Source organism: Fusarium keratoplasticum, chromosome 1, assembly GCF_025433545.1.
Source record: "Fusarium keratoplasticum isolate Fu6.1 chromosome 1, whole genome shotgun sequence".
NCBI lineage: Eukaryota > Fungi > Ascomycota > Sordariomycetes > Hypocreales > Nectriaceae > Fusarium > Fusarium keratoplasticum.
The window spans coordinates 310,199-337,318 of NC_070529.1; the positions used below are offsets into that span (position 1 = coordinate 310,199).

General features: G+C 53.4%; 12 protein-coding genes across 12 annotated transcripts; 7 read left to right on the forward strand and 5 right to left on the reverse strand.

Annotated features, from left to right (window-relative positions):
• Positions 1–883: 883 nt before the first annotated feature.
• NCS57_00010000 (Epimerase domain-containing protein) lies at positions 884–1,690 on the forward strand (the record flags this gene model as incomplete). The annotated part of the gene is made up of 1 exon (XM_053050192.1): positions 884–1,690. One exon carries the CDS (start codon positions 884–886, stop codon positions 1,688–1,690), a length of 807 nt encoding a protein of 268 aa, XP_052918707.1.
• A 341-nt stretch (positions 1,691–2,031) lies between these two features.
• On the forward strand, positions 2,032–3,660 carry NCS57_00010100 (uncharacterized protein; the record flags this gene model as incomplete). Its single annotated transcript, XM_053050193.1, has 3 exons — positions 2,032–2,098; positions 2,149–2,768; positions 2,815–3,660. 3 exons carry the CDS (start codon positions 2,032–2,034, stop codon positions 3,658–3,660), a joined length of 1,533 nt encoding a protein of 510 aa, XP_052918708.1.
• A 586-nt stretch (positions 3,661–4,246) lies between these two features.
• Positions 4,247–5,251, forward strand: NCS57_00010200 (Epimerase domain-containing protein; the record flags this gene model as incomplete). The annotated part of the gene is made up of 1 exon (XM_053050194.1): positions 4,247–5,251. The coding sequence occupies exon 1, from the start codon at positions 4,250–4,252 to the stop codon at positions 5,249–5,251; it is 1,002 nt and encodes a 333-aa protein (XP_052918709.1). The 5' UTR covers positions 4,247–4,249.
• A 226-nt stretch (positions 5,252–5,477) lies between these two features.
• On the reverse strand, positions 5,478–8,257 carry NCS57_00010300 (PH-response regulator protein palA/prr-1; the record flags this gene model as incomplete). The annotated part of the gene is made up of 5 exons (XM_053050195.1): positions 5,478–5,865; positions 5,915–7,160; positions 7,205–7,913; positions 7,963–8,200; positions 8,250–8,257. The coding sequence occupies 5 exons, from the start codon at positions 8,255–8,257 to the stop codon at positions 5,478–5,480; spliced, it is 2,589 nt and encodes an 862-aa protein (XP_052918710.1).
• A 465-nt stretch (positions 8,258–8,722) lies between these two features.
• On the reverse strand, positions 8,723–10,842 carry NCS57_00010400 (Ysc84 domain-containing protein; the record flags this gene model as incomplete). Its single annotated transcript, XM_053050196.1, has 4 exons — positions 8,723–9,741; positions 9,790–10,573; positions 10,639–10,664; positions 10,782–10,842. The coding sequence occupies 4 exons, from the start codon at positions 10,840–10,842 to the stop codon at positions 8,723–8,725; spliced, it is 1,890 nt and encodes a 629-aa protein (XP_052918711.1).
• A 356-nt stretch (positions 10,843–11,198) lies between these two features.
• On the forward strand, positions 11,199–12,005 carry NCS57_00010500 (FSH1 domain-containing protein; the record flags this gene model as incomplete). Its single annotated transcript, XM_053050197.1, has 1 exon — positions 11,199–12,005. One exon carries the CDS (start codon positions 11,199–11,201, stop codon positions 12,003–12,005), a length of 807 nt encoding a protein of 268 aa, XP_052918712.1.
• Positions 12,006–12,492: 487 nt separating this feature from the next.
• NCS57_00010600 (Alpha-1,2-Mannosidase) lies at positions 12,493–14,419 on the reverse strand (the record flags this gene model as incomplete). The annotated part of the gene is made up of 2 exons (XM_053050198.1): positions 12,493–12,615; positions 12,665–14,419. 2 exons carry the CDS (start codon positions 14,417–14,419, stop codon positions 12,493–12,495), a joined length of 1,878 nt encoding a protein of 625 aa, XP_052918713.1.
• A 1,754-nt stretch (positions 14,420–16,173) lies between these two features.
• On the forward strand, positions 16,174–16,915 carry NCS57_00010700 (CVNH domain-containing protein; the record flags this gene model as incomplete). Its single annotated transcript, XM_053050199.1, has 3 exons — positions 16,174–16,586; positions 16,636–16,757; positions 16,812–16,915. The coding sequence occupies 3 exons, from the start codon at positions 16,174–16,176 to the stop codon at positions 16,913–16,915; spliced, it is 639 nt and encodes a 212-aa protein (XP_052918714.1).
• Positions 16,916–17,144: 229 nt separating this feature from the next.
• Positions 17,145–18,010, reverse strand: NCS57_00010800 (uncharacterized protein; the record flags this gene model as incomplete). The annotated part of the gene is made up of 2 exons (XM_053050200.1): positions 17,145–17,815; positions 17,866–18,010. 2 exons carry the CDS (start codon positions 18,008–18,010, stop codon positions 17,145–17,147), a joined length of 816 nt encoding a protein of 271 aa, XP_052918715.1.
• Positions 18,011–18,798: 788 nt separating this feature from the next.
• Positions 18,799–19,941, forward strand: NCS57_00010900 (PKS-ER domain-containing protein; the record flags this gene model as incomplete). Its single annotated transcript, XM_053050201.1, has 2 exons — positions 18,799–18,988; positions 19,043–19,941. The coding sequence occupies 2 exons, from the start codon at positions 18,799–18,801 to the stop codon at positions 19,939–19,941; spliced, it is 1,089 nt and encodes a 362-aa protein (XP_052918716.1).
• A 279-nt stretch (positions 19,942–20,220) lies between these two features.
• Positions 20,221–20,716, forward strand: NCS57_00011000 (DNA-binding-1 domain-containing protein; the record flags this gene model as incomplete). Its single annotated transcript, XM_053050202.1, has 3 exons — positions 20,221–20,335; positions 20,385–20,508; positions 20,554–20,716. The coding sequence occupies 3 exons, from the start codon at positions 20,221–20,223 to the stop codon at positions 20,714–20,716; spliced, it is 402 nt and encodes a 133-aa protein (XP_052918717.1).
• A 604-nt stretch (positions 20,717–21,320) lies between these two features.
• NCS57_00011100 (Kinesin motor domain-containing protein) lies at positions 21,321–26,649 on the reverse strand (the record flags this gene model as incomplete). The annotated part of the gene is made up of 4 exons (XM_053050203.1): positions 21,321–21,884; positions 21,936–26,062; positions 26,113–26,436; positions 26,487–26,649. 4 exons carry the CDS (start codon positions 26,647–26,649, stop codon positions 21,321–21,323), a joined length of 5,178 nt encoding a protein of 1,725 aa, XP_052918718.1.
• Between the last annotated feature and the right edge of the window lie 471 nt (positions 26,650–27,120).

Genomic DNA, 27,120 nt, shown 5'->3' on the forward strand with positions numbered 1-27,120 from the left:
TCATACTCGTTCATACGCCGATGCAATGTCCCTCGCATGTCCCAATTCCGTATTCACCGAAACATTAATCAATCACATATCGTCTCGAAATGCGGCCCAAACACAGCCTTGCGCTTCCCACCCAATCCCGTCCCCCCATCCCCCCACACCTAACAACTTGAACGAATCCCGCATCGCGAATCTCATGATGCCTTGCGGATCGTCCATGCCGATATCCGATTTCTCCGTCCATCGAGACAATAGACTTCAAGGTTCATATATTACATGCAAGGTTAGGTTACAGAGCGAGGTCATGTGGTGTGGGGGGCCGTGACGCCCGGCTTGAGTGAGACATATAATTCACAGGCCACCTTTTGAACCTGTCAACGTCGACCGCATACATACTATTGATTCAGCCGAAGGAACAAACGCCATAGAATAATTATAGTTGTTTTCAAATCTCACTCTCCGTACGTTTACGGAAAGAATAAACACGAAAAAACCACTCTGTCCTCTATCAAAAAATGCCAGAGTAAAAAACGCCCAGCCAACAACGCCAACCCGCCAAGCCTCCAAGAAGTGGAAATTGCCTGACATCCACGGCTGCTGCGCCACCCAACTCCGATCCTTTGACCGGAGAAGCACCAGGAACAATCATCAATCAATTGAACCACATGAACGCTTTCCGTTCAATTGGGTCGTATAGTTCTCGTCGGGCATCCACAGCCTGATTCTAGACCGTCGACAAATGTGCAAGGCTGAGCCCATAGCCTGGTCACGAGTGGTGGGCTGACTCCGAGGTTACAACACGACCCAACTGAATGTTATATCACCGGGCGTCAGGCATCTACGCAGCGCAGCATTCTTCCTTTTACTTCCGCCTTGGCATATTCCCGAATCCATCATGTCCAAGCAATCATCCCGAGACGTCCTCGACGACGACCTCCCCCCTCCGTATACCGAGGCGGGGCCATCAACAGCAGCACCTCAGCCATCTCAACAATCAATCACATCCATCTTTTCCTCGCATCTTAACAGTCTCCCACTACGCATCCTCTCAAACCAAGCAGCCCGTACCTCCGCGCGCGACCAGCGAGACAGCGAGATTCTGACACTCTTGGTCCCCCATGTCGAAGACCTGCTATCATCCATTGCGGCCATGGATCCGCCTCCCCGAATCGTGGAGATGACCATGGTCCCAGAAGAGGCCGTGAACCACGAATGGGTGTTTAGCGATGAGGATCGATCCCGCACCGTAGTTCGCGTGCAGGAAGACCGCAAACTCCAAGGAGATGAGAAGAGGCCACCCAAACCAGAACAGAAGCCCCTTGGGGAGAGGGCATTTGATGAATGGGGTCGATGGGAGGATGAGACAGAAGATACGACTCCCCGCAACATCCTCTGGTGGGACGACCGCGACATGGCCTCCCGCTTGGCAAAGTACATATCACCGGAGCGTGTTGATCGCCAGGTAGTAAAGGCAAATGTGCAGCAAATAAAGCAGGACAAAAAGGCGTCAAGATGGGGCCTGTTCAAAAAGGCCGAACCACAACAACCGCCACCAGCGCCAGTAAGGCCGGTTGAAGATGAAGATCCAGTCACAATGACGGTCAAGGCTGAAGAAGTTACATTTAGACGAGAGAATGAGATGGGAATATGGGAAGGCAAGACGGGATGGGGGTTAGTTGTGCGCGTCAAGATACGAGGTTGAAGCTATTCAGCCTTGAAAGTGGAGATCACCACCTCAACGCCCCAAGTTAGAGACGATTATCTACACCCACCCAGTAATTACAGAATGGGATATCAAAACCATGGATACAATTATTGAAGAATAAATGGAGAAATAATTGTCCACGAACCCCCTGGTCATGGATTGTAGGCGCAGCACAGAAGCTGACTAACCCCACCACAATCATCAGATGGAGGTGACAGGCACCAAGGCAGCATCACCAAACAACTACCCTAGAATTTCGAAACCATACAAGGCTATAAAGAACACATATTTCATCTTGTGTCATATTTCATGCATATTTTGTTATCCTTTCCGTCAGAATGCGGCCCACGAGGGCCTCGGTAAGGCGGCAAGCCGCTGCCCGATCAAACACCTCACAAACGCCATGTAAGCACACCTCAACGACTCTCCAGTCCTTTGTCTCTGATGACATTCAGCCTCAAATCCTTCGAAATCTACGACAAAGAAGGAGCCTGGCAGCCATACTCAGGCAGCCTCTACCAAACGCAAGGGCCAATCTCAGGATTCTGTGCAACAACCCGAGAAAAGCAGAGCCACCGCACGCCCTGCAAAAAAGAGCAGGACAGCAACATCACCATCCACTGCCTTGAACCAGCCTCCCTCTCAGCCTCTTACAGTCTTTGTAGTAGGCAGCGGTGAGTGCGGTGAGCTCGGTCTAGGACCCCAAATCACAGAAACTCATCGTCCCCGGATAAACTCCTTCCTCGACCCTAATGACTCTTCATCGAAATTCAAGGTTGTCCAGCTGTCTTGTGGTGGCATGCACACTATCGCCTTGACTTCAGATGGCAAAATCGTTACATGGGGCGTAAACGACAACTACGCTCTTGGAAGAGACACTGACTGGGATGGCGTGATGAAAGATGTAGACGCTAGCTCAGGTAGCGAAGATGAGGCAGAGCTGAATCCTTATGAATCAACTCCTACAGCAGTGTCCATCCCTTCTGAGATACGATTCACACAAGTTGCCGCTGGTGATAGCTGCAGTTTTGCCCTCACAGAAGACGGCCATGTCTGGGGCTGGGGCACGTTCCGCGTGAGTATCCCCATCATCGCCAGTTCACTTTGCTAACTCGCCCAAGGACGGCTCAGGACATGAGCAATTCGGCTACGACACAAACGGAATATTCATAAAATGCCAGAAAACCCCCATCCAAATCCGCGACATCAGCAACATCACCCAGATAACCTGCGGCGCAAACCACATCCTAGCCCTAGACTCCTCAGGCAAAGTCTGGGGCTGGGGCTCTCACGAACAAAATCAGCTCGGCCGACGTCTCTTTGGTCGACACACCGAGCACCTAAAACCTCGTCTCGTCGAGGTATGTCGCGGAAAGGCCAAGTACATCGTCTCGGGAGAGTACCACGCCTTTGCCATCGATCACAAGGATGACGTCTGGGCTTGGGGACTCAACAGCTTTGGCGAGGCGGGATATGCTGATGGTGCTGGGAGCGACTCGGCTCTTTTACCGTATCCCATGAAGATCCGTGATCTCTGCGGTAGAGGCGTCACTTTAATCGACGGCGGCGCTCATCACTCGGCAGCAGTAACAGCAACAGGCGAATGTCTAGTATGGGGTCGAATAGACGGCGGACAACTCGGCATATCCTTCACACCCGCCCAACTCCAAGACCCAGAGCTAATCCGCCACGACGAACGAAACAATCCTCGCATTTGTCTCCGTCCAACACAAGTTCCCCACGTCGGCAAGATGATCCACGTAGCGTGTGGTACAGACCACACAATCTTTATCAACAAGATGTGGAAGGCATATGCGACGGGTATAAACTCGTCCGGCCAGCTCGGCGTTGGTTCGGACGATGATCTCGATGTGCCACGCGAGGTGCGGAGTAAAGACCTAGAGAGGGCGTGGTTGAGCTGGGCGGGAGCCGGGGGACAGTTTTCGGTCGTTGCCGGCTGGTTGTGAGCATCGTATGCTTTTTTTCCAGGATAAAGGTAGACTCTTGAACTCTGTCGCGCAGTGAGGACTTGTGAAGCTCGTTCACTACAGGTGTGGCAGAGACTCTTGCTCGGGACGTTGCGACGTGGTACGAGAGGTTGGATAGGCGACGGCATCGACACCGGCAAGCTTGCACGGGTGTCAGTAGGCGAGTTGCCTCAAGAACCTACCTTGACTTGATCATTCAGAGTATATAACTACAGTAGTGAACAATAGATCAGTTATCTTTGCACATGGATATGTGAGCTGGCCTCATGGCACTCATCAATCTCTCCTCATCAGTGATCCATCACGTCACAAACCAACAGTTGTGAATCCCCTCACCCGACCGGTGCCCCAACCTTAACGCACCTCGGAACAAGTCCGTTACTCACAGTCCCACTATCACAACAAAATTCACAACCACAAAATACCACCTCATAACCTCAATTGCCATTCTCTAGTCACACATTCACGTTCACCCTCAATTGACTCACTCGCCGAAAACCCCACCTACATAACCAATCCCCTTTCCCCTCACTTCACAATCTCAACTTTCACTCATCCACAAACAAACATGGCCTACAACGTCCTCGTAACAGGCTCATCCGGCCACCTAGGCACAGCCCTCATGCTCTCCCTCCCCACGATGGGATTCACGCCCCTCGGCATCGACATCCTCCCGTCGGAAAACACCAACCACGTCGTCTCCATCACCGACAGGTCCGCTGTGTCGTCCATCCTTGCAGAGAATCCGATCCGCCATGTTCTTCATGCCGCGACGCTGCACAAGCCTCACGTGGAGAGCCACTCCAAGCAGGACTTTGTCGACACAAACATCACGGGAACCCTCGTGCTCCTCGAGGAGGCCGCCAAGCTTGGTCCCCAGATTGAGAGTTTCATCTTCTTCAGCACCACCAGTACTTTCGGAGCAGCGCTGAGTCCCAAGCCCGGTCTGGCGGCTGCATGGATCGATGAGACCGTAGTCCCCATCCCCAAGAACATATACGGCGCCACAAAGGTCGCCGCCGAAGACCTCTGCTTCCTCATCCAGAAGCAAACCGGCATGCCCGTCCTCGTTTTGCGTACAAGCCGCTTCTTCCCGGAACAAGACGACGACGAAGATCGCAGAGCAGCACTTGAAGACGACAACCTCAAAGTCCTAGAACTGGCCTACCGCAGATGCGACATCGAAGACATCGTCCGAGCTGCAGTCTGCGGGATGTCTAAAGCCAAACACCTCAACTTCAGAAAGTACATCATCAGCGCACCACCTCCCTTCACAAACGACCCCGACACCCTCCAAAAGCTGGACAAAACCCCAGAAGAGGTATTCAAAGCCGTCGCGCCAAGCTGCGAGCAAGTCTTCAAGGACAAAGGCTGGGGGTATCTGAAGCGCATCGACAGAGTGTACGACTCGAGCAAGGCAGTAGAGGAACTGGGATGGGAACCAGAGTACACCTTCAGCAAGGTAGTCGAGCTGATCCGGGAGGGAAAGGAGTGGAAGAGCGAGTTGACGGCAAAGGTTGGAAAGAGGGGATATCACGCCGCGAGCCATGGAGTGTACACTGTACGATGAGAGGCCTGTAGGAGTACGAGGTTAGACAAGAGCGACGTAGAAAAGAGACACTTGCAGCACCTTGCTTCCATCACTATCGCATGATAAAATGAGGAGACGAAACACATGTACTCTTTGTTCTCAACAACACAGTTCCGAATATCCGGTTATATACTACAAGTACAAGACGGCAGCAACCCTACTCTATCTAACAGGGGGGTATCTACTATAACAATTCCCATCTACCTCAGCCAAACTTGATACCAGAGTTGGGGTTCCAAGTCCCAGGAGCCGGAGGCTGTCCAGAGCCTCCAGCAGGTCCACCAAACTTGATGCCCATTCCTGGATTCCACATGGCGCCCATTGGAGCTTGTTGAGGTTGAACTGGTTGGGGCTGCTGCATCGTCTCTCCGGCCCATGACTGTATGCTTGCCTCGGCAGGGCTCTGCACAGGCTGGGGAGGCGGAGGAGAAGCGTATGAGCGTGCAGGCTCGGGGGGAGCATATGAATGCGCTAGCTCTTGGTGAGGCGGAGGCGCGTAGTGAGCGGGTTCCTGATGGGGAGGCATTGGGCTTTGAACCGGGGTTGGCTTGTGAGAAATGTTCAAGCTCGACAACGGCGGCATGTTGATTTCCCTGTAAACGTTAGCAGCAAGTTCAGTCTGTCTCTCTCTTGACAACATACTCTTCCAAAGCCCTTGCTTCCATCCTCCGCTGCGCAACCCACCCCACGATAACATCGCGGAACCCAGGCCCAACAATCTTGTTAAGATCGTTGTAAAACTTGCGCCCGACCTCGAGGTTGTTGACAATCTCCTTGTACTTAAAGTAGGCGTTGTCCAACTTCTGCAGTGCCATCTCTCGCTCTCGGTTGCCGCGCTCTCCCATCTGCCTCTTCTGCGACTCGAACTCGCGGTTGATGCGCTGGATGTCGGTGAGGATACGCTCCTGGTCCTGTGCTTCCTTGTCGATGGCTTCTATCTCGGGTTCGTACAGCTTGTCGAGTCTCTTGTCAAAGAACTCTTCAAAGTGAGCTGGGACAAGTGCCGTCGTGGGGTACGATCGCTCCAGTCGGGCTGCCTCTTTGAGAATATCGGGTTTGATGTCATCGCGACGGGCATTCTCCCGAAGATTCTCGACCTTTTTGCGACGTCGGCTCTCGAGACGAAGGACATCGTTGTACGCTCCGCGGAGTCTTCCGATAACTGGCTTCAGCGTCTCCGGAATGTCCACCCGACGGCTTGAAGGCACAGAGTCCATCAGATCCCGATCAGATCCGGAGAGCATAGCCAGCAAGTCCTGGATAGCCGCAAACTTGTCCCTAACCATTGCGTCACTGCTGCCGCTGGTCTCAAAGTAACCCTCAATTTCAGCAGCGTGTTGCCACAGCTGTGAGCCCTGAGGGTCTTGCCTGCTCTCAGGCCGTATCCAACGATCTGTTCCAAACCTCATTCGAAGACGCTGATCCTCCTCTTCCTCAGATGCCAACGCTCTCTTGCCTTCCTCAAAGATGGCGAGATCCCCTGAGCGCAGCTTATCAATGTCGGCAAAGCTCTTGTGTACTCTACCAATCGCATCAGCTTGTCTAATCTCCTCTGCATGTTGAACCAAACTCGGAGGCAAGCCCAATGGCTTCTCAAGAGCTTGCAAAGAACCAGGAAGGCCAAGAGACGCCAACAGCTCATGAAGCTTTTCGGTGAGAGTCTCAAGCTCCTGGATGATATTCTGGCTGACCATGCGGTCTCGTCGCTCCTCGTAAATCGAAATGGCAACGTGCACGGAAAAGGGCACAAGGCGAGAGAACAGGGCCGGTCCAAACTCGGCGCGGTCGCCAAAGTATTCGTACGGGTTTGCCACTTGAGGTGGCACTCGAGCCACGGCCATGTTGGCGCGATCGAGGATCTTGAGCTCCGACTTGGGAGGGACGGCGACTATCCAGGTTAGCTGAGAACTGTAGCCTGCGGAGGCCACTTACTGAGGTAGATGACATCGTTGTCCTTCTCGGCTCTCTTCAGATCCTCCTCTACCTTTCGCTTGAGCCCACTAAGGTCATCAACAACAACCTTGCCGAGAAATCCGCTTTTGGCCTCCTTAATGCCTTCTGTCACGCAGGATACGGCATCCCTCAGTCTCGCAACCTCCTCTCCATATTTCCTCTTCTCCAGACAATCGCAGGCAGCTCGGTACTGGGCAGCAGCGGCAAAGTGATGGTGCTTGGCGCTCATGTGGTGTATCCACGCGCTACTGATAGCCTCGCTCTGCATGGCGGCCTCGCCAGAGAGGTTGTATAGATCCGAAACGCGGGCGGCGAGCTTTGCGATCGAAGCATCCTTGTAGCCGTCCATAACAGCTTTCTGCCAGAAACACTCCTGACTCTGTGCGAGCAGCAGCTGGATCAGGGACTCGAGGGTGTCGTGGTCCATGTCCTCGGGAGGGTCGGACATTCGCAGCTCGGGGAGGATCTCGGTCTGCATGTGGGTGAGAACGCCCGCGGCCATGGAGAAATAGTTGGCCGCAGATTTGAGACCCTCGGTGTTTCCGCGGGGTGTGTTGAGTGCAAGCTGGGAGTAGAGGGAGGCGAGGTTGTAGAGGATGTTCATGAGTTCGTACTTGAGGTTGTTTCGGACCATGGGACGTTCGGTGTTGTAGCCAAGAGCAGGATACCACGAGAATTCCGCTCCAATCTACACTTTCGTCAGTTGTGGTCCATAGCTTCCATAATACCATACTCACGTCTATGGGAAACTTGCCGCCAACCCACACGAGCTGGGCAGCATACGTCTGCAGCTTCTTGATGCCGCTAGGATGCGGTTCCCGGACGTTGACCGCATCACGGCGAAGCGTATCAATGACCTCAAGGTCATGCTTGAACATGTCCGGGTGCTGGTCATATTTGGTGTTGATGTACTGCCGTATCGTCGAAGCGAGAGAAAGGTGTGTCGACTTGCGAAAGGGGAGCGCAAGGATGTTGCTAAGCTGGTGTAAGTAGATGGACAAGTCAGTAGTATCGAGTTACTCACGACGCCATGGCTATGTTTGAAACGCGGAGCTCGCGAGTTTCAGGAGCTCAGTAGCTTGGTTCAAACAGCTTCACCAAAAGTCAGATCCGACTTGTAAAGGTTGCGATGACTTCATCCAGCCCAAAAACATGGAGGCCGCCACGTTGGAGGGGCAATGACGAGGTGGGGTGTGGCTCATTTATGATGACTAAGCCTGGAGGTCGCCCAAGTACCCTACAGACTTGATCACAACCAACATGTCAACTTTGAATAAAAGATTGATCCCAAAGAAAGGACTTGGATTGACTTTTGATAATATTGACAGTTAATTCTATGTGCCTTGAATGGGTCTTAAAACATGCATGTGTCTACAATCATATCCGGAAGCTTATGTAGCTAGAATTCAGAGTCAATTTATTAAGTACTCAAGGAAAGACTTGTTAAGTCTCCAATTCCTTCAACGTGATATCTCGTAACTCATACTCGTCATAACTTTAGCGGTACTTCACATCACCAACACCAGGGTGGTTGGTTCCATCATCCTTGTAGGCCGGCGGCTGTCCGCTTCCACTCGCCGCCTCGGTACCTAGAGCTCCGGACGCCACCGGAGCCGAGTGATCGGCGCCCGGGGCTCCGAATGTCGGGCTGGTCGGAGATGCTCCATCTTTGCTCTGCTTGACCTTGAGAGATCCAACCTCGGCTCCCTTCAAAGTCTCGAGCAGATTGCGCGCTCCCGCAGGCCACATGCCGTTGGGTCCCTGACGGGGCACCTCGCCCTTGATGATCTTGTCAACAGACACTCGCTCACCAAAGAAGGCAGCGTTTGCATCCTTGCGCTCGACCACGACAGTACCGTCAACCTGGACACCAGCGTAGAATCCGCGCGACTTAACGTAGGAAAAGACAGGCTTGAAGGCGCTAGCGCTGAGGCTGCGGCGATGGCTCTTCTTATCCTTCTCAGGCTTCAAGTTCTGGTTGCTCTCAGCCGGTTCGGGAGGAGGCTGAGTCGATGACTCTCCTTCCTTGCCCTCCTTCGACTTTCGTCCTTCACGACCTTCCATGGCAGTACCAAATTCAACTGCGCCTCCAGCTCCGTAAGGACCCGCGACGACGGCCAAGTCACTACCAAGGGCGACACGCGTGTTGGCAAAGGCGGCCAGTGCCTCTCGGCTGTTGATGACACAGACGCAGTCATAAATGTCGAGACCAACCAAGAAACCGGCTCCAACGGAGTGTACCTGAATACCCGAAGGAGGGCCCCAAGACCCATCAGGAAGACGGGCAATCAGGATACCAGAGCCGGTCGCGCCAGAAAAGTTGAATCCAGCACGGAGGGTAGTGAAGATGGCAAGACCAACAGCCTTGGCAATGACCTTGGGTGGGATAGTGACAATGACACGGCTCTTGGGCTTCTGCTTGGTAGGATCGATGATGGAGTCGTTGGTCTCAGTGGCCTTGGGATCGGTCGAGGTGGGCACCGGGCTTGCGCCGGGGTCGGCATAGACACCGTTTTCTACAAGATGTGAGCGTGTATCATTGTGAAGTGGTATGGACGACTTACTGCAGAAAGACTTGAGAATCGAAGCTGCCTTGTCACACTCCTTGTCAAGTGTCTCCGGGAGGAAGCTCTGGCTGCCGAGCTTATGCGCCAAGCTGTTGATGGGAGCAGCAGCCTTGATGCCAAGCTGGCTAAAGCGCTCACTCCAACCATGTTTCTTATGGTGCTCCTCAGGAGGCACAAAGGTCGATGTGTTGCCTGCTCCAACCTCATGCTCCGGAATTGGCACCTCTTGATGTTGATGCGCAGGCTCGTTGGTGGGAGGAGGTGCAAAGACGGGCTGGGCGGGGTTGTATTGCGGGATGTTGTAGTTCTGTTGAGCCGGCTGAGGGTTGGCAGGGTTCGCGTCGAGGGGGTTCGGGTGAGGTGCTGAGCTCTGTTGCTGCTGCGCAGGAGGAGGTCCAGGAGGAGGAGGAGGGAAATATTGCTGCTGTTCACCTCCAGCAGCCTGTGGCGGAGGAGGGAATTGCTGTTGCTGCTGCTGATCTGCCGCTACAGGAGGAGGCGGAAAGTATGGCTGCTGCGATGGCTCAGATCGACTTCCCTCCGTCTGCTGTCCCTCCGGAACAATCTTTGGCTTCTCATCCTTTGGAAGCTCAGCACCTCCCTGCTCATAAGCTGGAGGAGCGGCAGACTCGGTATGAGGTGGGGGACCGGGCGGAGGAGGGGGGAACTGCTGCTGTTCGTCCGCGAGAGGCAGCAGGCCAGAACCATACTGCTCGCCCGAAGGCTGATTCTGGGGGGCCTTTTCGGGGTTCGACATTAGATTTGAGGGTATTTTCGATTCCTGTTGTTGGAGATGGAGGAGGGAGGTTATGATCGTGGTCTGATGGCGGGGTAGCTCTGTCTTACAAGCGTTCGAGCTGTGTTGGCAGTGCCTAAGTCTGGGAGAAGCAACACCAGAAAGATGCAGATTAGAAGCCTTTAATAGCTGTCAATTCCCAAAGAGGCCTCGTAATCTGGAGAACAAAGTGGCGCGAAAGATAAAGTGAAACAGGTTCGTTCATCAGTCGCGACAGCTTGGCTGTTGATGTCATCAGTGTGGCTGACGTGCATGATTGCGACGATGAACAGCTCAGGGTCCAGCACAGCCACATTCTTGGCGTTTGTGTACGAGGGAGCCAATCTTGGCCTCAGCTGGTTGAGGATTGTTGAGAATAATTTCTGGAAAAATAACGAGGCGAATTGACTAGTTAATAGCTGACAGCTACTATACTATCATGTTTCATCGTTTCTGTGCTGATATTATCATTCCCGATACAATCCCCGATGTCTCGGATCCCGAAATCAGAAATGGTCAGCCGAAGGGCTTAATACCCGAAGCGGCCTACAACATTCAACTTGGAACCTGCAAACTCGGCTTCACTCATAAACATCAATACTCTTTTATAATCCAGCAACGAGATTAAAAAATGACACAATCACAGTCCAGGCTCAACGCCGAAGATACCCTCCACCTCCCCCGCGTCCTGTGCCTCCACGGCGGCGGTGTCAACGCCGAAGTCTTTGAGCTACAATGCCGAGCCATCATCTCCCGGCTAAGCACCTCCCTCCGCCTCGTCTTCATGCAAGCACCTTTCATATCAGCACCTCACCCTCAAATCGTCAGTGTCTACGGTGACTACGGTCCTTTTCGGCGCTGGCTCCGCTGGCAGCCCGACCACCCGGAGATTGAGCCCGAGGCCGCAGCGGGGGAGATCCGCCACCAGTGCCGACGGGCTATGGAGGATGACCCGGGGACGGGGGAGTGGATCGGCGTGCTGGGCTTCTCTCAGGGCGCCAAGATTGCTGCCAGCTTATTGTGGACGCAGCAGCAGGTGACGGCAAAGTTCGGAGCGGCAGAGTCACTGACGCACTTCAAGTTTGGGGTGCTAATGGCCGGAAGGGCGCCTCTGATCATGCTTGATCATCGTCTTCAGGAGACGCCTCATATTGTTGACGCAGCACTTCTAAGCTCCGAGTTTACTAACTGGCCCGAGACCAACGAGGGCGACCATGTTCTGAGCATCCCAACCCTACATGTCCATGGCCTACGAGACCCAGGAACGGAACAGCATCAGGTCTTAATGAACAAGTACTGCCAGACTGGTACGACAAGATTAGTTGAGTGGGACGGTGGTCACCGAATACCCATCAAGACGCATGATGTGGAAGCTGTGGTTGAAAAGATCTTGGAGCTTGCAAAAGAGACGCAAGTAGCCGATGAATTACCCAATTGATGGTGCCAACAACGGCGACAGGGAATTTCTGTTTTCTTACATGGTTATAATGGTCGAGTTGATCCCACAGGACAGGTATACAAAGAGGCGTTTAGAAATCCTACAAAGACCAAGAATTACAGAACAGCGCATAAATACCAGTCACCCCTTTCAATTTGAAGACCTGTTTATATGTTTTATATAGAGCATCTTTAATGAGAAACCCAACACTGGCGACGAGACGTCCCAATGAGCTTAGATGGAGGAAGAGCCACTACCGTCCAGACACCTCAGCAGCACCATACCCAAATCCGTCAGCACAACCCAACTAATAATTCTAGAGAGTCAGAACTCATTTGCACATCCAGTCTGCATTTCAAAACTTCTAATTAAAGATTACGCTAGTTCTAGCCAGTGTCCTCAGTGCGATTCCATTCCTTTCCGTTTCCTCTATCCCCATATCTAATAGCCTTGTCCTACTATCCCCTTCCTAATTTTTACTCTTTTTTTATTTGGCAGGTCGTCGGAAAGGATGAGCCCCTGTGGTCAACACATACTCATCAAGGCTTACTAAATTAGGAGGTGAAAAGATGAGGTAAAAGTACTTGAGCGTCTCACTAAGCCAGAAGCTCTGTACACCAGTCAGTATCATACCCATTATTTGTCGATAGTTTACTCACCTCCATCGAGTCAGTCTGCTTCGTCTCGACAGAAATAATATCCTCAACGGCAGCATTCCCATGCTCCGTCGTAGTAAACCGCTTGATAGCCTCAAACATCTCCCATGCCATATCCTGCCACTTGGAGTCTCCTGTAAGTCTGTACATGATAAAAACACTCTCCACGGCCTCGGGACGCAGCAGGTACCGAGGATCGCGGACGTGGCGGAAACCAGGGGGGATGGGCTCTCCCTCGGGTGCCCAGGCCTCTTCGTCGTAGTCGCAGGGTTCCAGGGTGGGACACTCTTCGAGGCGGAAGATCTCGGGCATTATTCCTGTTGCGAAGGATTTAAAGGCCCAGTGACATCCAAGGGCGAGTTTCTCGCCGAGCTTGACGTGTTCTTCGTTGTCGAGGAGCTTACCACCTAGGGCAAACATACCTCCCGCGAAGCAGGTAAGGTGTTGAGTCTCGGGGATGAACTCAGCCTTTCCCTCAACATGAATCTCACCCACCAACAAGACATCGTCCTGGTTCGGCACCTTGGGTCGATACAGCAGCTTGTCGGCCACAACCTTCGTAGCCATGCGGTACATCCTCTCATAGTTCCGATCAAGTCCACCGAGCAGGGCATGCATCTTGATGAGGTACTCGTACATGGAGTCGGCCAGCGCTCCGAGCGTAAAAGTGTTGTCCTCGGCGACCTGGTGCTCAAAGTCGAGGTAGATGGGCCACATGCCGGGCAGCTTGGTCGAGTTCTGCACCCTGCTGAGGAACTGGGTGACACGGTCGGTGGCGTCGTAAAACTTGGAGTTTCCAGTCAACTGCGACAGGCGAGTAAACTCCATAGCCAAGGACGCCGGCGCTGCAGAAGGATCATGGTTGCCGGCGATTTGGGTGCCGTTCTCAGCTTCGTCAAAGTCAAGCCAGAGAGTAGGAATGCGGTTCGGCGTATCAAATGCGACGTAAAGCATCTCCCCAAGCTCAGTAGCCCTCTTCAACAGGGCTTCCTGACCACTCAGCTCATACGCTCCGAGCAAACCTCCGAGATGACGGGTGGTCAATTTGAAAACGTCAATGGCTCCGTCACGCCTCTCACCCCAGTTGAGAGTAGCAGCAGCATTAGCAGCCTCTTCAAACTCCTCACGAAGATCCATGATCCAGAGGGTATCCAACGAATCAACCAAGGTGGCAGCCCATCCGCCAAAGCTATCCCTCCACTTCGCCGACACAGGCATGAGCTCGTCTCTCATCCACGCATGTTGTCTATACGCGGACCAGCCTCGCAAAAACTCATCCCGAACAGCATCCCTCCTCTTCTCAGCATCCTTATTGAAACTAAACTTGGAGTTTTCAGCCTGCACCTTTGGCAGCGTCTGGGCGGCACCCTGAGGAAGAGGCTTGACAGCGACGGGAGGGTGCTGCAGCTGCAGCGAGGACCAGTCAACAGTGCTGGCGACGAACTCGGTCGGGGTCTGTACGGGAGGCGGAGAGGGACGAGGAGGACGAGATGGAGGAGGGCTCAGGGGGGTGAACTGAGGACCAGAAGCCAAAAGGAGATGGAGGAGCAAGAAGGTTCCTACGACGGCGGCTATGGAGAGAGCGCGCAACGGTATAGCCCGCAGTGTCGACGGTCGAAACATTATAGTTAGTAAAAACCCCCCAAACAAAGTAAAATGAGCGAAAGAATGGATAAAGGGAAGAATGAAGAAAGAGAAGCTCGTAAAGATCCCTTCCAGAATTTGATCCCTCTCTCTCTTCCTCCCCCCGTTCCCCATATAACATCCGACAGCCCCGTTTCAGGTCGTAGAAAATATACAGTGCACAGCACATCCGATCGAAGGCCCAAAAATAGTACCCTGACTTATACGATATCGACAGCCAACAGCGGGCGAATGGCAAGGGCTGTGGTGGAAACGGTAATGGCTGATAATATGGGGATCACCTTTCGACTGCGGGTCCAGGGCCTGAGATTCGCAATGGACAACGCGTGTCTGTGCGTGGCCAGGAGGGAAAGGGGCCTTGCATGGCGTTTGTACTTGTACAAGTACATTGTAACCTGTCGCTGTAAGTTATTGATAGTTCGATGTACCTAAGCAAGAAGAGAAGACGCTCTACTTAGCTGTTGGCTTGTTGGCTGTTGGTCGTCCAAGTACCTGTATCTGGCAACACACTGCGCTCTTGTCCCCAAACACCCAAGGCCCTGGATATTCAGGGCCCATCCCTGACAAATCCCGGGTCTTCCGATCATGTAATGCTTCTTTTTAAGGGGTAAAAAAGAAAAGCGAAGCGGACAAGAGATGCCGCGGAAGAACTACCGAGTCGCTCCTCGTATACGCGGAAGTCTCGGCGGTCGCTTCATGATGTTATTGACCCATACCAAGACTTTCGATGTTGGACCCTTTTTGATGGGATCCATGGATATCTTGGCGTTTTTTTATTTATTTATACGACGCATGCTTTATGTATGGGCAGATCTTGTTCCAAGACGATCATCTCGTTCTTGGACCAACAGCTTTACTCGCTTGTCGCGCATCGATTCGAGTGGTCCGCGATAACCGCCCACATCGCATCTCCTGAGCCGATGTTGTTCTTTCCAGGATGTTTAATCAGAGGCCTCCTCCGCCATTCCGGGGTTCTTGACTAGACTCGGGGCTAGATTTAAGCATCTTTGCGCCATATGACCATTAATCCACCAGTAATTTCTGAACCCATCGTGAAGTGCAGCCGCAACTGATTAATAAGGTCCCTCGCTTGTCGCTAATCTTTCAGATAGCCCAAAAGAGATGCCAAAAAGGAGACGGAATAGGAGCATGCTTGTCCTGCCGGTAGCATTGAGCCATCACAGTGCTTCTCGACATCCTTTGGTCCATTTCACTGCTAGAAGCATCTCTGTACTCAACACTGTTTCTCGTGACCTTTTGCCATGATCCAAAAGTTCCTAACATTGCTTTCACCTCCAGAGTTGGCAGATCCACCATGCAAGGGCATTACACCTCCAAATGCAACCCTGGTCTTTCAACAGCCATGTTCCCTTTTGTAGGTTGTCTCGTGACACATGGCCGGATTTGGAAGGTGAAGTTCATTAGTTGCACCCATCCAGCAAGCATGCTTTGGCGTCGCCCTGCTTCAAACTGCCCTACTTAGAAGGATACCACCATGAAACAGTTTGACATGCACTGCAACCGACCCTTTCCATATCCATACAAAGAGCGGCGAGATTCCCGTCGCCGGATATATCTCATCTGACCTAGGTACCCGGTCGGGAGTGGCGACCTTCTTTGTCTCTCGACTCCAAAATAGTAACTCATGGCCATGCAGACGTTGCATCAAGACGCTTTCTTTGCAGGAGCATAAAAACAGCTCGAGTCTGTGTCGAATGCTTCATTTGGGTTGTTCTCAAAGACAAGAGATGTTCAGAGCCAAGTTCCCGAGATGTATATAAATGAATATCCAACTCGAATGTTGCGAGTTTTGACCATAGCAAGTTTATTCCCAACTACAATCAATCATTACCCATCAATCATTAACCATGTATTTCGCATTCCTTCCACTCTTTCTCGCCGCTCTCGGCGTCCTCGCCAATCCCATCACACCCCGTGATGCCAACCCTCAGCCTTCCTACTTCAAAGACCTCCCCAACACTCTCTCCCCCGACTTTCCCGTCAACGAAACCACCAAGATCGAAGTCCGCGATGAAACTCTCACTCACTCCCTTCGTGTCCGCGGTGCAGGCGGTTACCTCGGTTCGTGCAAAGACATCCGGTTCTACATCAGCGACAAGGACATGAACCGCGTGAACCCATCGTATATCCATTCGGGGTACTATGAATCTCCTCGCCTCGTAGCTCGATGTCCTGATCTCACGGGTGAGATGAAGTGTAGCTCTCTCGAGCTCGGAGAGTGCATGGTCAACGTCAACGGCGCCCTAGCCCCCGGACCTGGGTAAGTCCCCCACCTCCAAACAACGATGATGTGTTTCTGACTGTAGCAGTGGACTTTGGCACGAGACTTGTACTCAGTGCATCATGAGTGAGGACGGAAAGGACCTTTGGTGCCACTGCTGGAGCGCCATGAAGGGCCATCTCCTCATGAGCGGTACCACCATCAACCTAGGCAAGTTCTCCCCCCATCAACACCCTCTCGTTCTTCTTCGCTAACCGTCGATAGACTCCTTCATCGAAAACTTTGACGGCGACTTGATGTGCAACGCCGCACGCGGATATCGTGGTGTCTGTCCAAACGGCCCCTCCTGGGATCCCAGAGAACACTGAGTCTTTCTCAGACAGACTGGTCTTTGTTGGTGGATCGCCGGTTTGTCGTCGATGTTTCTCGAGGGGTTCGCCTGGTTGCGCCCTAGTCCAGTCATTCTTTCGTATCTTTTTCCTTCACCACACTCTTTTATCATAGTTAGATGACCAAGCCCTCATATTTCAGAGGGTACTTAATGCCAAAGAATCATGACATGTTTCCAAGAATCCTAGTATCATGATGAAGCCATCATCAGACTGGAAACTCAATCTTTGACTCTCCCCGTTGTTGTCGCCATCGATTCGTCGCCTCAATCATCTCCGGACATCCGCGGAGTAACCATCCCCATTTCTTAAAGAACCCAACGCTGACTTCCCAGCCATACACATCGGTTGGATCTCCCCAGACAATGAGGAATGCTTCGTCCAACTCGCGACTGCTCACAACACTAAGAAGATCGCAACACAACTCGTCCTCGTCAAAAACATCGTTCTTGATTCCGTGCAGGATGTTATCCCGCAGTCGAGGAGCAGGAAGCAAATCAGTCCATGGGTGGTGCGCAAAAGTCGATTGCAACTGCGTCGGACGAAGGTTCTCAGGAAGAGTCGGCTCCACCGTGACACCATCCAAAGTCTTTGGACCAAGAGCATTGAACTGCGAAATCATCTCATCGCTGCAGAGACCTTCAAGCGGGATCCCTAGAGTCCGCGCATTGTGCGAAAGAGCGTTGACGGCGTTGAGTCGAATGAGCGAAGGGAGATACGTCAAGCGATGGTTCTTGAGCGTATACTGCATCTGAGCCAGCTGCATGAAAGCATACGTAACAGCCCTCTTCTGCGGATCCTCAATCATGAGGTATCCATCCAGAGGCCATGACTGAGTGACGACACTCTTGCCGTCATTCTGCTCAAGCTTCCGCCTCCCTAGGCCACTGTTAGCCAAAGGAAGAATAGATACCTCCAGGTATACTAACGGTAAGCTCTCTGGTTGAGTCGGTTCTGCCGCTTCCTCCTATCGGCCGACTTGGTAACTCCGGTCCAGTCGTCCTCAGGTCTTCGCAGTTCGGTGAGTTGCGGCATCCGACCGAGCCGCTTCGGGGCATTTATATGTTCCGCCATAGTAATCAGATAATAGTCAAAGTGGAAACACGCGTGTCATAGAACCAAAACTAGGAGTGATACTCGTATTTAAAGGTCTGCAGGTAGCTGACCCATAGATCGGAGATTCCCTCTATCACCGTTGACGTCGCCCCTCTTATCTGGGAATAGTGGCCTCTTACGAGTCAACAGCTGCGTCTCGAGCCTATCATTGACGGTGAAAAAGCACGCTAATGCAACCTGCTGACACCGACCATCCGAAGCTAGAGGCTGCGGGTTGATTGGGGTTCCTGGTCGGGACGAGGCAGCTGTCAGACGTTTATTTCAGAACCCCGGCAGTTGAAGGACTTGGCACGTAAGAACACCGACTTTGTTGAGATAGTAACAGATTCTATCGGATTCTTCACTTCATCTTCTTAACGCCGTTTCACTCCATATCTGAATTTACGATCTTGTCTCGTCTCGGGTTGTCAAAGCTTCTAGCGACCCGCTTGACTCAGGAAACTCACGAATCAGTTATCGCCCGGCGGTTTGCTCGGGCGATAAACCAAGGTCTCGGCACGGGCTATCTTCCCAATTCGTCTCAGTAGCTCAGCTATGTCCGATAATAAAGTCCGAAACGGCGGTTCAAGATCCAAGTAGCCAGTGATGATGGCATCATCGGTGAGAAATTCCATGACGTTGTGGAGACTGAAGAATCTTGCCTCGACGATATATAAAGGCAACGGGGCCAAGACGTAGAAGATATCATTATTCCTAAACAAACACACAATCAATACACCTCTTCATCTTACCAAATCCTCTCCAAAATGTCTACCGATTACGAGTTCCAGGGCTGGCTCGGTCACTCCCCCGATGCCGTCAACGGCAAGATGGAATGGGGTCCCTTTGAGCCCAAGAAGTGGGAGGAAGACGACGTCGACATCCAAATCACCCACTGCGGCATCTGCGGCTCCGATCTCCATATGCTGCGATCCGGATGGGGAGAGACACCTTATCGTAAGTGAAGCCATCACCAAACCCCTGCCAAACAGCCCACTGACATCAGACCAGCCTGCTGCGTCGGCCACGAGATTGTCGGCAAGGCCGTCCGCGTCGGCAGCAATGTCAAGGACATCAAAGTCGGAGACCGTGTCGGTGTGGGTGCTCAGGCACGAAGCTGTCTTCGGGATGACTGCCCTGCGTGTTCCGCGGGACTCACCAACTACTGCAAGAACAGCATCAACACTTACGGTTCCATCTACCCCGGTGACGTGGGCAAGTCGTATGGTGGATACGCAGACTATAACCGCACAGACTCGCGTTTTGTCGTAAAGATTCCTGATGGTCTTGCATCCGAGGACGCCGCTCCCATGCTTTGCGGCGGTGTCACCGTCTACACTCCTCTCCGCAACAACGGCTGCGGCCCCGGCAAGACAGTCGGAATCGTCGGTGTCGGCGGTCTCGGCCACTTCGGCGTCCTCTTCGCCAAGGCCCTCGGCGCAGACAAGGTCATCGGTATCTCTCGCCGGGCATCCAAGAGAGACGAGGTCCTAGCCCTTGGAGCCGATGAGTACATCGCCACTGAAGACGACGAGGACTGGGCAACAAAGCACGCCCAATCCATCGACCTCATCATCAGCACCGTCTCCAGCCCCAAGATGCCCCTCACCCAGTACCTGGGCCTCCTCCGCTACGGCGGCGACTTCATCCAGGTCGGAGCTCCCGACGGCGGCGAGCTTCCCCCCATCAACGCCTTCACCCTGCTCTCTGGCGGTTTCAAGGTCGGCGGCAGCGCCATCGGATCCCCTAGCGATATTAAGGAGATGCTGCAGCTGGCCGTTGACAAGAAGATCAAGCCGTGGGTGGAGAAGCGATCGCTAAAGGATGCCAACCAGGCGGTCAAGGATATGGAGGCCGGCAAGGCTCGGTATCGATATGTCCTCGTTAACGAGAAGCACGCTGAGCAATAGACGATAGATGATGATGATAGATGTAGAATTAGAATTAGATGTAGACTAGAGACGAGATGAGATGAATAATGAAGAATTAACACATGTACATGGTAGAGTAAGCAACTCGCTAACTCCATACCCCGCAAATCGCATCACACGCCCTGTGAATGATTGCTAGATCCAGTCTCGCACAACGACAGTAGCTCAACACCATAAGTAGTCCACCAAGATTCAATCCATCTTGTATACCAGGGCCTCGCTATACGTTACCCGTTCAACTGCCTCACTTCATCCAGAATGACCCGCTCAGATGAAGCAGCAGCCTTCTTCCACGCTGTATACTCGGCCGTCCAAGAGATCCCTCACGGCAGAGTAACTACGTATGGCCACATTGCCATGCTAGTCGGCACTCGTAAGCCTCCAACTCGAGCAAATCACCATCATGGCTAACATCTAAGCAGCCCAGCGTCCTCGCCAGGTGGGCATCTGCCTAAAACATCTCCCCTCCAATACAGATGAGCGGTTCAACCACGAAAACGTCCCATGGCAAAGAGTCATCAACGCAAAGGGCATGATTTCTCCAAGGTTAGCCAATCCCATCACACATCAAAAATCCTTCTAACAGTCCAGATCTCAACCCCAAGGTGCTCGCACACAAGCCACAGCTCTCGAGGCTGAAGGGGTACAAGTAACAACAAGCGCACTAGGAGAGCTCTCTGTAGACTTTTCCGAGTACGGATGGTTCCCAGAAACATTACCATCCGAGGAAAACGAAAACGAGCACAGCGAGTGAAATAGCATGGAAGGTCTTGAACAACTAGTATTTACCACTATCGTGCGGGAACGAATTCGTCCCGTATATGTAAATCGACCCAAACGAGGGTCATCATACAATCATCCCATCTTCCGCTCATTCTTCAAACGAAAGAGAATAAAAAAAGATAAAAAAAGAAGAAGAAGAAAGCCACCCAGTCCCATCTGCCAAAGGGGGAAAATAAAGATACAAATGGCAGGTGGGAGAAAAACAAAATTTCGAATCACATCATGCCTCGAGCTGCTCGTGTAGGTGGTATTCTCTCGCCAAGAATCAGAAAGAAAAAAAAGAGAAAAAGTAGAAAAATCCCTTCCAAACTCCTGGCCAGTGCTGGAAATCAAGTCTCGCCATCTTAGGTCAGGATGCCCGACGTGAAAAGCCGTCAGACCGGATAGTAAACGCGAGGGGGGGAATATGGTGAACAACGACAACAGCAGCAACAACAACAAAAGCAGAAAACGTCATGGGACATAAAGCGTTGCAAAACCTCTCCTCCCTCGCTCGATCAACCCCATGCCGACTGCACAGGTCGATCGAGCTCCGAACCAGGCCAAAAGGCCCTCTAGGCGCAGCTTAGCCCCCCCTAGAAGCAGTTCAGGCTTCCCTTCTTCTTCTTGCTCTTGCTGATGGCATTCATCCGCTCTTCGAGCTGGCGACGGGCCGCCTCGGCTGCTTGTCGCTTCTTGCGTTCTTCCTCGACGGCCTGAACGCTCCAGCGGTTGTCTTGAACCGGCTCTGGTGGGGGGCGGTCCTTGAGCTCCTTCACCTCCGCCTCGAGCTCCTGGGCACGCTTCTTCCAAGCATCGCAGTCGGACTTGACCTGCTTGGTCTGCTTCTCCAGATCGGTGAGGGCATCCTCGAGTGTCTGCGTAAGCTGGCGCTCGGCATCGAGGTGCTTCTCGATGGTTCGGATGCGTGCTTCCTGGTCCTCGGTGATCTGGGAAATGTTGATGTTGTCCTTGCTGGCAGGACGGGCATTAGTCGGGGAGCTGGGGACGCCGTTGACAGGAGAGCCCGCGCCATTTGGCAGAGGTGGAAGTGGGATAGCTGGTGGTGGTGAGGGCAGCGACACGTGCGACGCGCTCTTGCGGATGGTCGAGTTAGAGTTCGATCGCTGGACGCCAGCGCTCAACTCATCAAACTTGGCCTGTTGCTGTTAGTGGTGTATCCAACCAACGTCATGCATGAGTCAACTTACCTGGAGAGCTGCGTAATCTTCACGGGCCACCTCCAGCTCGGCTTGGAGGCGTGCAGTAGCCGCATTAGCTTCATCCAGTGCCGCGTTCCGCTCTGTCTGCAACGTGCTCAGACGGTTATTGGTCATCTGCACCTCATCAAAGTTATTCTGCAGTTGCTCCTCCAGCTCCTCCACCAGCCGGCTGTTCTTCTTGCTGCGGGTGTCTAGATCCGCCATCTTGTTCTTGGCAGCTGCAAGTTGTTCCGCAAGAGGTCCAGGTTTGTCGGCAGCACCGAGCATCTCAGCCAACGAGGATCTAGCGACTTCGAGATCTTGGACGATCTTGTCGTTGATTGTCGTAAGATCAGAGACATGTGACTCCATCTCACCACGCTTCTTCTTCTCCTCTGCGAGAGCCTGCTGACTAACAGCGAGATCGTTGATTCGCTCTGTCAGCTTCTCAACACTGACATCCAGTCCCAGAGCAAAGGCGACCTGAGAAGCGATCTTCATGAGATCATCACGAGCTTCGCCAAGTTCGTTCTCCAGGCGCTGAACACTGTCAGCATGCTCTGACAGCAACACTTCAACCTGCTCCTCATAGCCCTTCTGCTCCCGAGTCTTGATATCAGCCAGCTCCTTAGCATGGTTCGCCTTGAGCTCCTCGAGGCTTGCCTGGTGGTTCTTGGTGGCCTCATCATGGGCAGCAATCTGCTCCTCAAGCTTGGCAACAAGCTCCAACTGGTGGGTATTATCCTCCTGAACTGAGGCATGAGCCTTGTTGAGTTCATCCAACTGAGAACGGGCTGCAGAGTGAGACTGCTCCAGCTCGGCAACCTTAGCAGCGTTGCTGTTGATGATGGCCTTGTACTCATCAATCTCGCTACGGAGGAAACTGATGAGGTTCTGTTGCCGTTGCTCGGCCTCCCTGACTGAGTCATCCTTCTCGCCGGTCTGGTGAGATTGAGAATCAGTGAGCTGGGCACTAGTGGATGCCACTTGAGACTCGAGCTCTTGGATCGTGCCGCGCATCGCCGCCTCCGTCTTCGCCATCGTGTCAAGCGCCTCCTTGTGCTTGTTCTCCCAGGTTTCCAGCTCCGATTGCAGCTCAGCAATGCGCTGTTCATGCTTTTGCTCAGACTCCTCAACTTCCTTAGGATCGGGTCTGGACGCCAGAGCTTGGCGGAGAGACTCGAGTTCAGTTGTGAGTGTCTGCTCACGGACGAGGTGCGCGTTCCTTGTGTCATTAAGCTGCCTCTCACTCTGCTCAAGCTGATCCCGCAGGTTTGCAACCATGGACATCTCAATGGGGCTGGACTTGAGACTCGAACGCTCCCGAGTCAGTCCCGAGATAATCGTCATCTTGGTCTCCATCTCCTTCTTAGCGGCCGCAACGTCCGCCTCGAGTTCTTGGATACGCTCGCTTCTGGTGTGAAGCTCGTGCATGGCGGCGTTGATGTTGAGCTCGAAGCTCTGCATCAACTCCGGCCTGTTCTCGAAGCTCTCAGCAGCGATGTTACGCAGGGATGCAAACGAACGGTGAGCACGGTCGGCGGCAAGGAGGTTCTGGCTTGACTTGCGTCGGATGATAGGAGTGCTTGAGCGAGGTGAGGTAGCCTCATAGGCGCGCGCCCGGGTGAGATCCGTCTTGAGCTCCTCAACAATATCGAGAGTCTCGCTGTGCTTTGACTCCAGCTGGGCATACCGCTCAGCCAGTTCCTTCTCAGCAGCCTCACGCTCTTGCGCCATGGTCTTGAGTCGGTCAAGCTCGGCCGCCAGCTCGACGCTCTGAGCATGCTGAAGATCCTCCGTCGAAACAGCTGCTGGCTTCGCGGTGGCTGTGCCATCCTCAGACAAGGTGTCGGCATTAGAAGACGCCGCGGTAGCAGGCGAATCCATGGCCGAGGATAGCTCCGAGGAGAGCGATCGCGAAAAGGATGACCGTGGGCCATCCTTCAAATCGCTCGTCTTCGCGTCTGACAAAAAAGACTCTGGTCGAGTGTGTATCGGAGTGGCAACAGAGATCACCGAGTCACGAATGCGTTGTGGGTGACGCGCTTCATCGATGGAATCCTGCAGCTCCGCGAGCTTTCGCATGGCGTCCTCATACTTGTGGTGCAGCGAGTCGTAGTCGTGGAGAGTCGACTCGTGCTCAACCCGGAGATCGATAAGCTCCTGGGTCACGGACTCGAGCTTGTCCGCCACAAACTTGGACTGAGCCGGGCTCTGAGGTGGGACCTCTTCTTCAGGCCTCTCAAGGTGCTGCTGCTTATCTTCTTCAGCTTCTTCCTTGACGGTGCCAATCTTGTGTTGGGTAGTGTCCTGTTCCTCGTCACCTTCAGGAATGGGTTCTTCCATCTGGCTATGGCGGCTCACATGAGACATGCTTCGAGAGTGGTCAGCCATGCCACGGCGCGAAGCCGTGCCGTTGGTTGGCTCGACGGGCGCAGATTCGGATGCCTTCTCTCCTTCAGCTTCCTTGCCATCTTGGATCTGATCAAGCTCATAAAGAAGCGAGTCAAGCTTGCCGAGGCTTCGTTGGCGCTCAACAACCTGTTCAAGCCGGTCGATTTCTCGCTGCATCAGCTCAGCATCTTGGTCCGCCTCAGCAAGACGCTCCTCAAGGGTTGAGATGTAGTCTTCACACGAGGCTTCGTTCTCCCGCACACGAGCAATCTCCTTACGAAGCTCCATGATGATGGTTGCGTTCTTCTCCTCGCCGCTAGTGTGGCCGTCCAGCTTAGCCTCGAGATCATGAAGATAGTTTTCAGTACTAGCTTCGCGGTCCATCAGCTTCTGCAGCCGGGACTGGAGCTGGTTGTTGATTGTCTCGACATAGGCGCACTTTGTCTCCTTCTCAAGCAAGTTGGTCTCGGTGTTAGAGAGAGTGCTGCGAGTGCTGGAGAGCGACTGTTCAAGTGACTGGATCGTCTTCTCATACTCAAGGACAACCTGTTCAACTGCCTGTGCGAACGAGTTGGATCGGTTCAGGCGGTCAGTAGCACTGTCACCGAGGGCATCGTCGTGGTTTTCGTCCGACTCATTCTCGCGGGCGCGGGCCAGCTCGGCAATGAGGCGCGCATGGCGTTGACTGAGAGCAGTATAGTTCTCTTGGGTGTCCAAAAGTTGGTTCTGGAGCTCGACCTCGCGCTCGTTCTGTCGATCAGATCGCTCGCTGGGGCCAGGGGCATTGCGTCTCGGGCTACTGCCACCACGCTCTGCGCTGCGGATCTGCTCACGCAAGAAAGCAACTTCAGCCTTGAGGCGGTCAATCACGGCCTGCTTATCACCCTCCTCGACCTGCTGGATTCGTGGCTTGGACTGAATAGCTCGGGCGCGCTGGGCATACTGAACCGTGTTGAGGGTCTCGCTCAGATGAAACTCGGCAGGCGTAACGCAAGCAATCATATAGGTGATGGCATTGCCACCAAGCGAATCCTGGAGCAGTCTGGTCAAGCGGGAATCACGGTACGAAACGTGTGCGCCAGGGTTTCGAGAAGAAAGCTGACTGATGACTTTGCCAAGCGCAGCAAGACCGGCGTTGATAGAGATACCCTCCTTGGCACGCTCACCTTGCGCACCAGTGTTCTTGAGCCTTTCGCTACCAGCCAAATCAACGAAATGGAGCTTGCTGTCGACAGTTACCGTAACGTCCTGGCCAGTCATGGCCTCGAGAGGTACGGAGAAGCGCTTCTCGGCGCCTGAACCAGAACCATATTTGCTCTTGCGCTGGACGAGGTTCAGGGAGAAGACGGCGTGAGATCGCGACGATTTGGCGTTGATAGCTGTAGCATCGGTCTGACGAATCGACGATCCAAAGTTGAGAGCATTCATGAGATCCTCCACTGAATTCACTTCAACCTGTCGGAGGCCCGTCAAGATGATGTTGCCCTTGGTGTCTTCGCGAATGGCGACATTTCCGCGCTCATTGAGAGGAGTTGACTCGGGAACGAGAAGATCACGAAGCTGTTCGTTATAAATCTCGACATATGTAGCTCTGAGAGACCAATTGCGGTCGCCAAGCGGATTCTGCTGAGCATATCCTCGAGGGCTTCGAAGGTGAGACATGGAATTGCGGTTCGACTTGGACGATCCCGTTGGTGAATCGAGCTTCTCAAAAAGGGCTGCGGCAGCTCGAGGAATGACACCTAGAAGACTGGTTAGCGGATCGCGCGCGCTGCAAGTAAGTTGGACCAACCCATGAGCTCAGGGTCATGCTGCTCGCCAGGACCCGAGGTACCCATTGTGTACGATTTACCAGCGCCGGACTGACCGTACGCCAGCAACGACACGTTGTATCCTTGCGTGAAGGCATTCACGCAGTCAGAGAGGTAGTCCCAAATACCATCTTGCATCACATCGGAGCTGAAAACGCGGTCAAAGACGAAGAGTTTGCGCCCCTGCGGTGAATCGATTGCGAGGCTGGTATCCGAAGTGGTCTGCACCATGGATCGCTGGAATCGCTGTGGAATAAGATCGTAACCAGGATCGGTCGACTTCAGCGGTGGTCGTACACGGACGGCTATCACCAAAGTTAGCATCTCGGAGGGGCAGCGACACCGAACAACATACCGACTTTGACCGCCGTCCGGCTGTCTTCGTCAGAGGCTCTACTACCACCTCCCGTCTTGCTCGTCATGCTTAACCGGCTAGTGCTCCTGGGCGCAGCTCTGGAAATGGCGGCGCTCAGAGGCCGCTGAATCCCTCCTGGGGAGGTTGGCGGCGAGCTCGCCATGGCGGTTGCTGGTGAGTTGTCGTCGAGATTCGCGATGTCTCAGCCGTGGTACGTCGTCAGCGGCGGTCAAGGAAAGTCGTCGCAAACGAGCTCAAAAGGCCGCGAAGGGCTTTGAGATGTTGAGGTCCGCCGAGGGAGAAGGAATCGTCCTTTACGGCGTCATAGATAGATCTGCTGTGTAACGGGCGGTGTCGTCGGAGAGATGGTCGTCAAGTGTCCCAGACAGTCTCGCGGGCGGCAATACGTCCCTAACAGCTTCCACAGGTGACTGCGAGGCAGAGAACGAGAGTGTTTATCCCGACTAGGGGTGTGGGGGTTTGTAATTAAACAGGCGAGGGACAGGCGATCTGGCGACGAGTTCCGACGACTGCTTCTTCGTTCCAGTGCAGGAGGGGACAATTGTCGCTAGCGGGGGCGTCGTCGGGTACGAGGATGGGTGAAGAAGAGAGGGAAATCCACGGGCGACGCGCA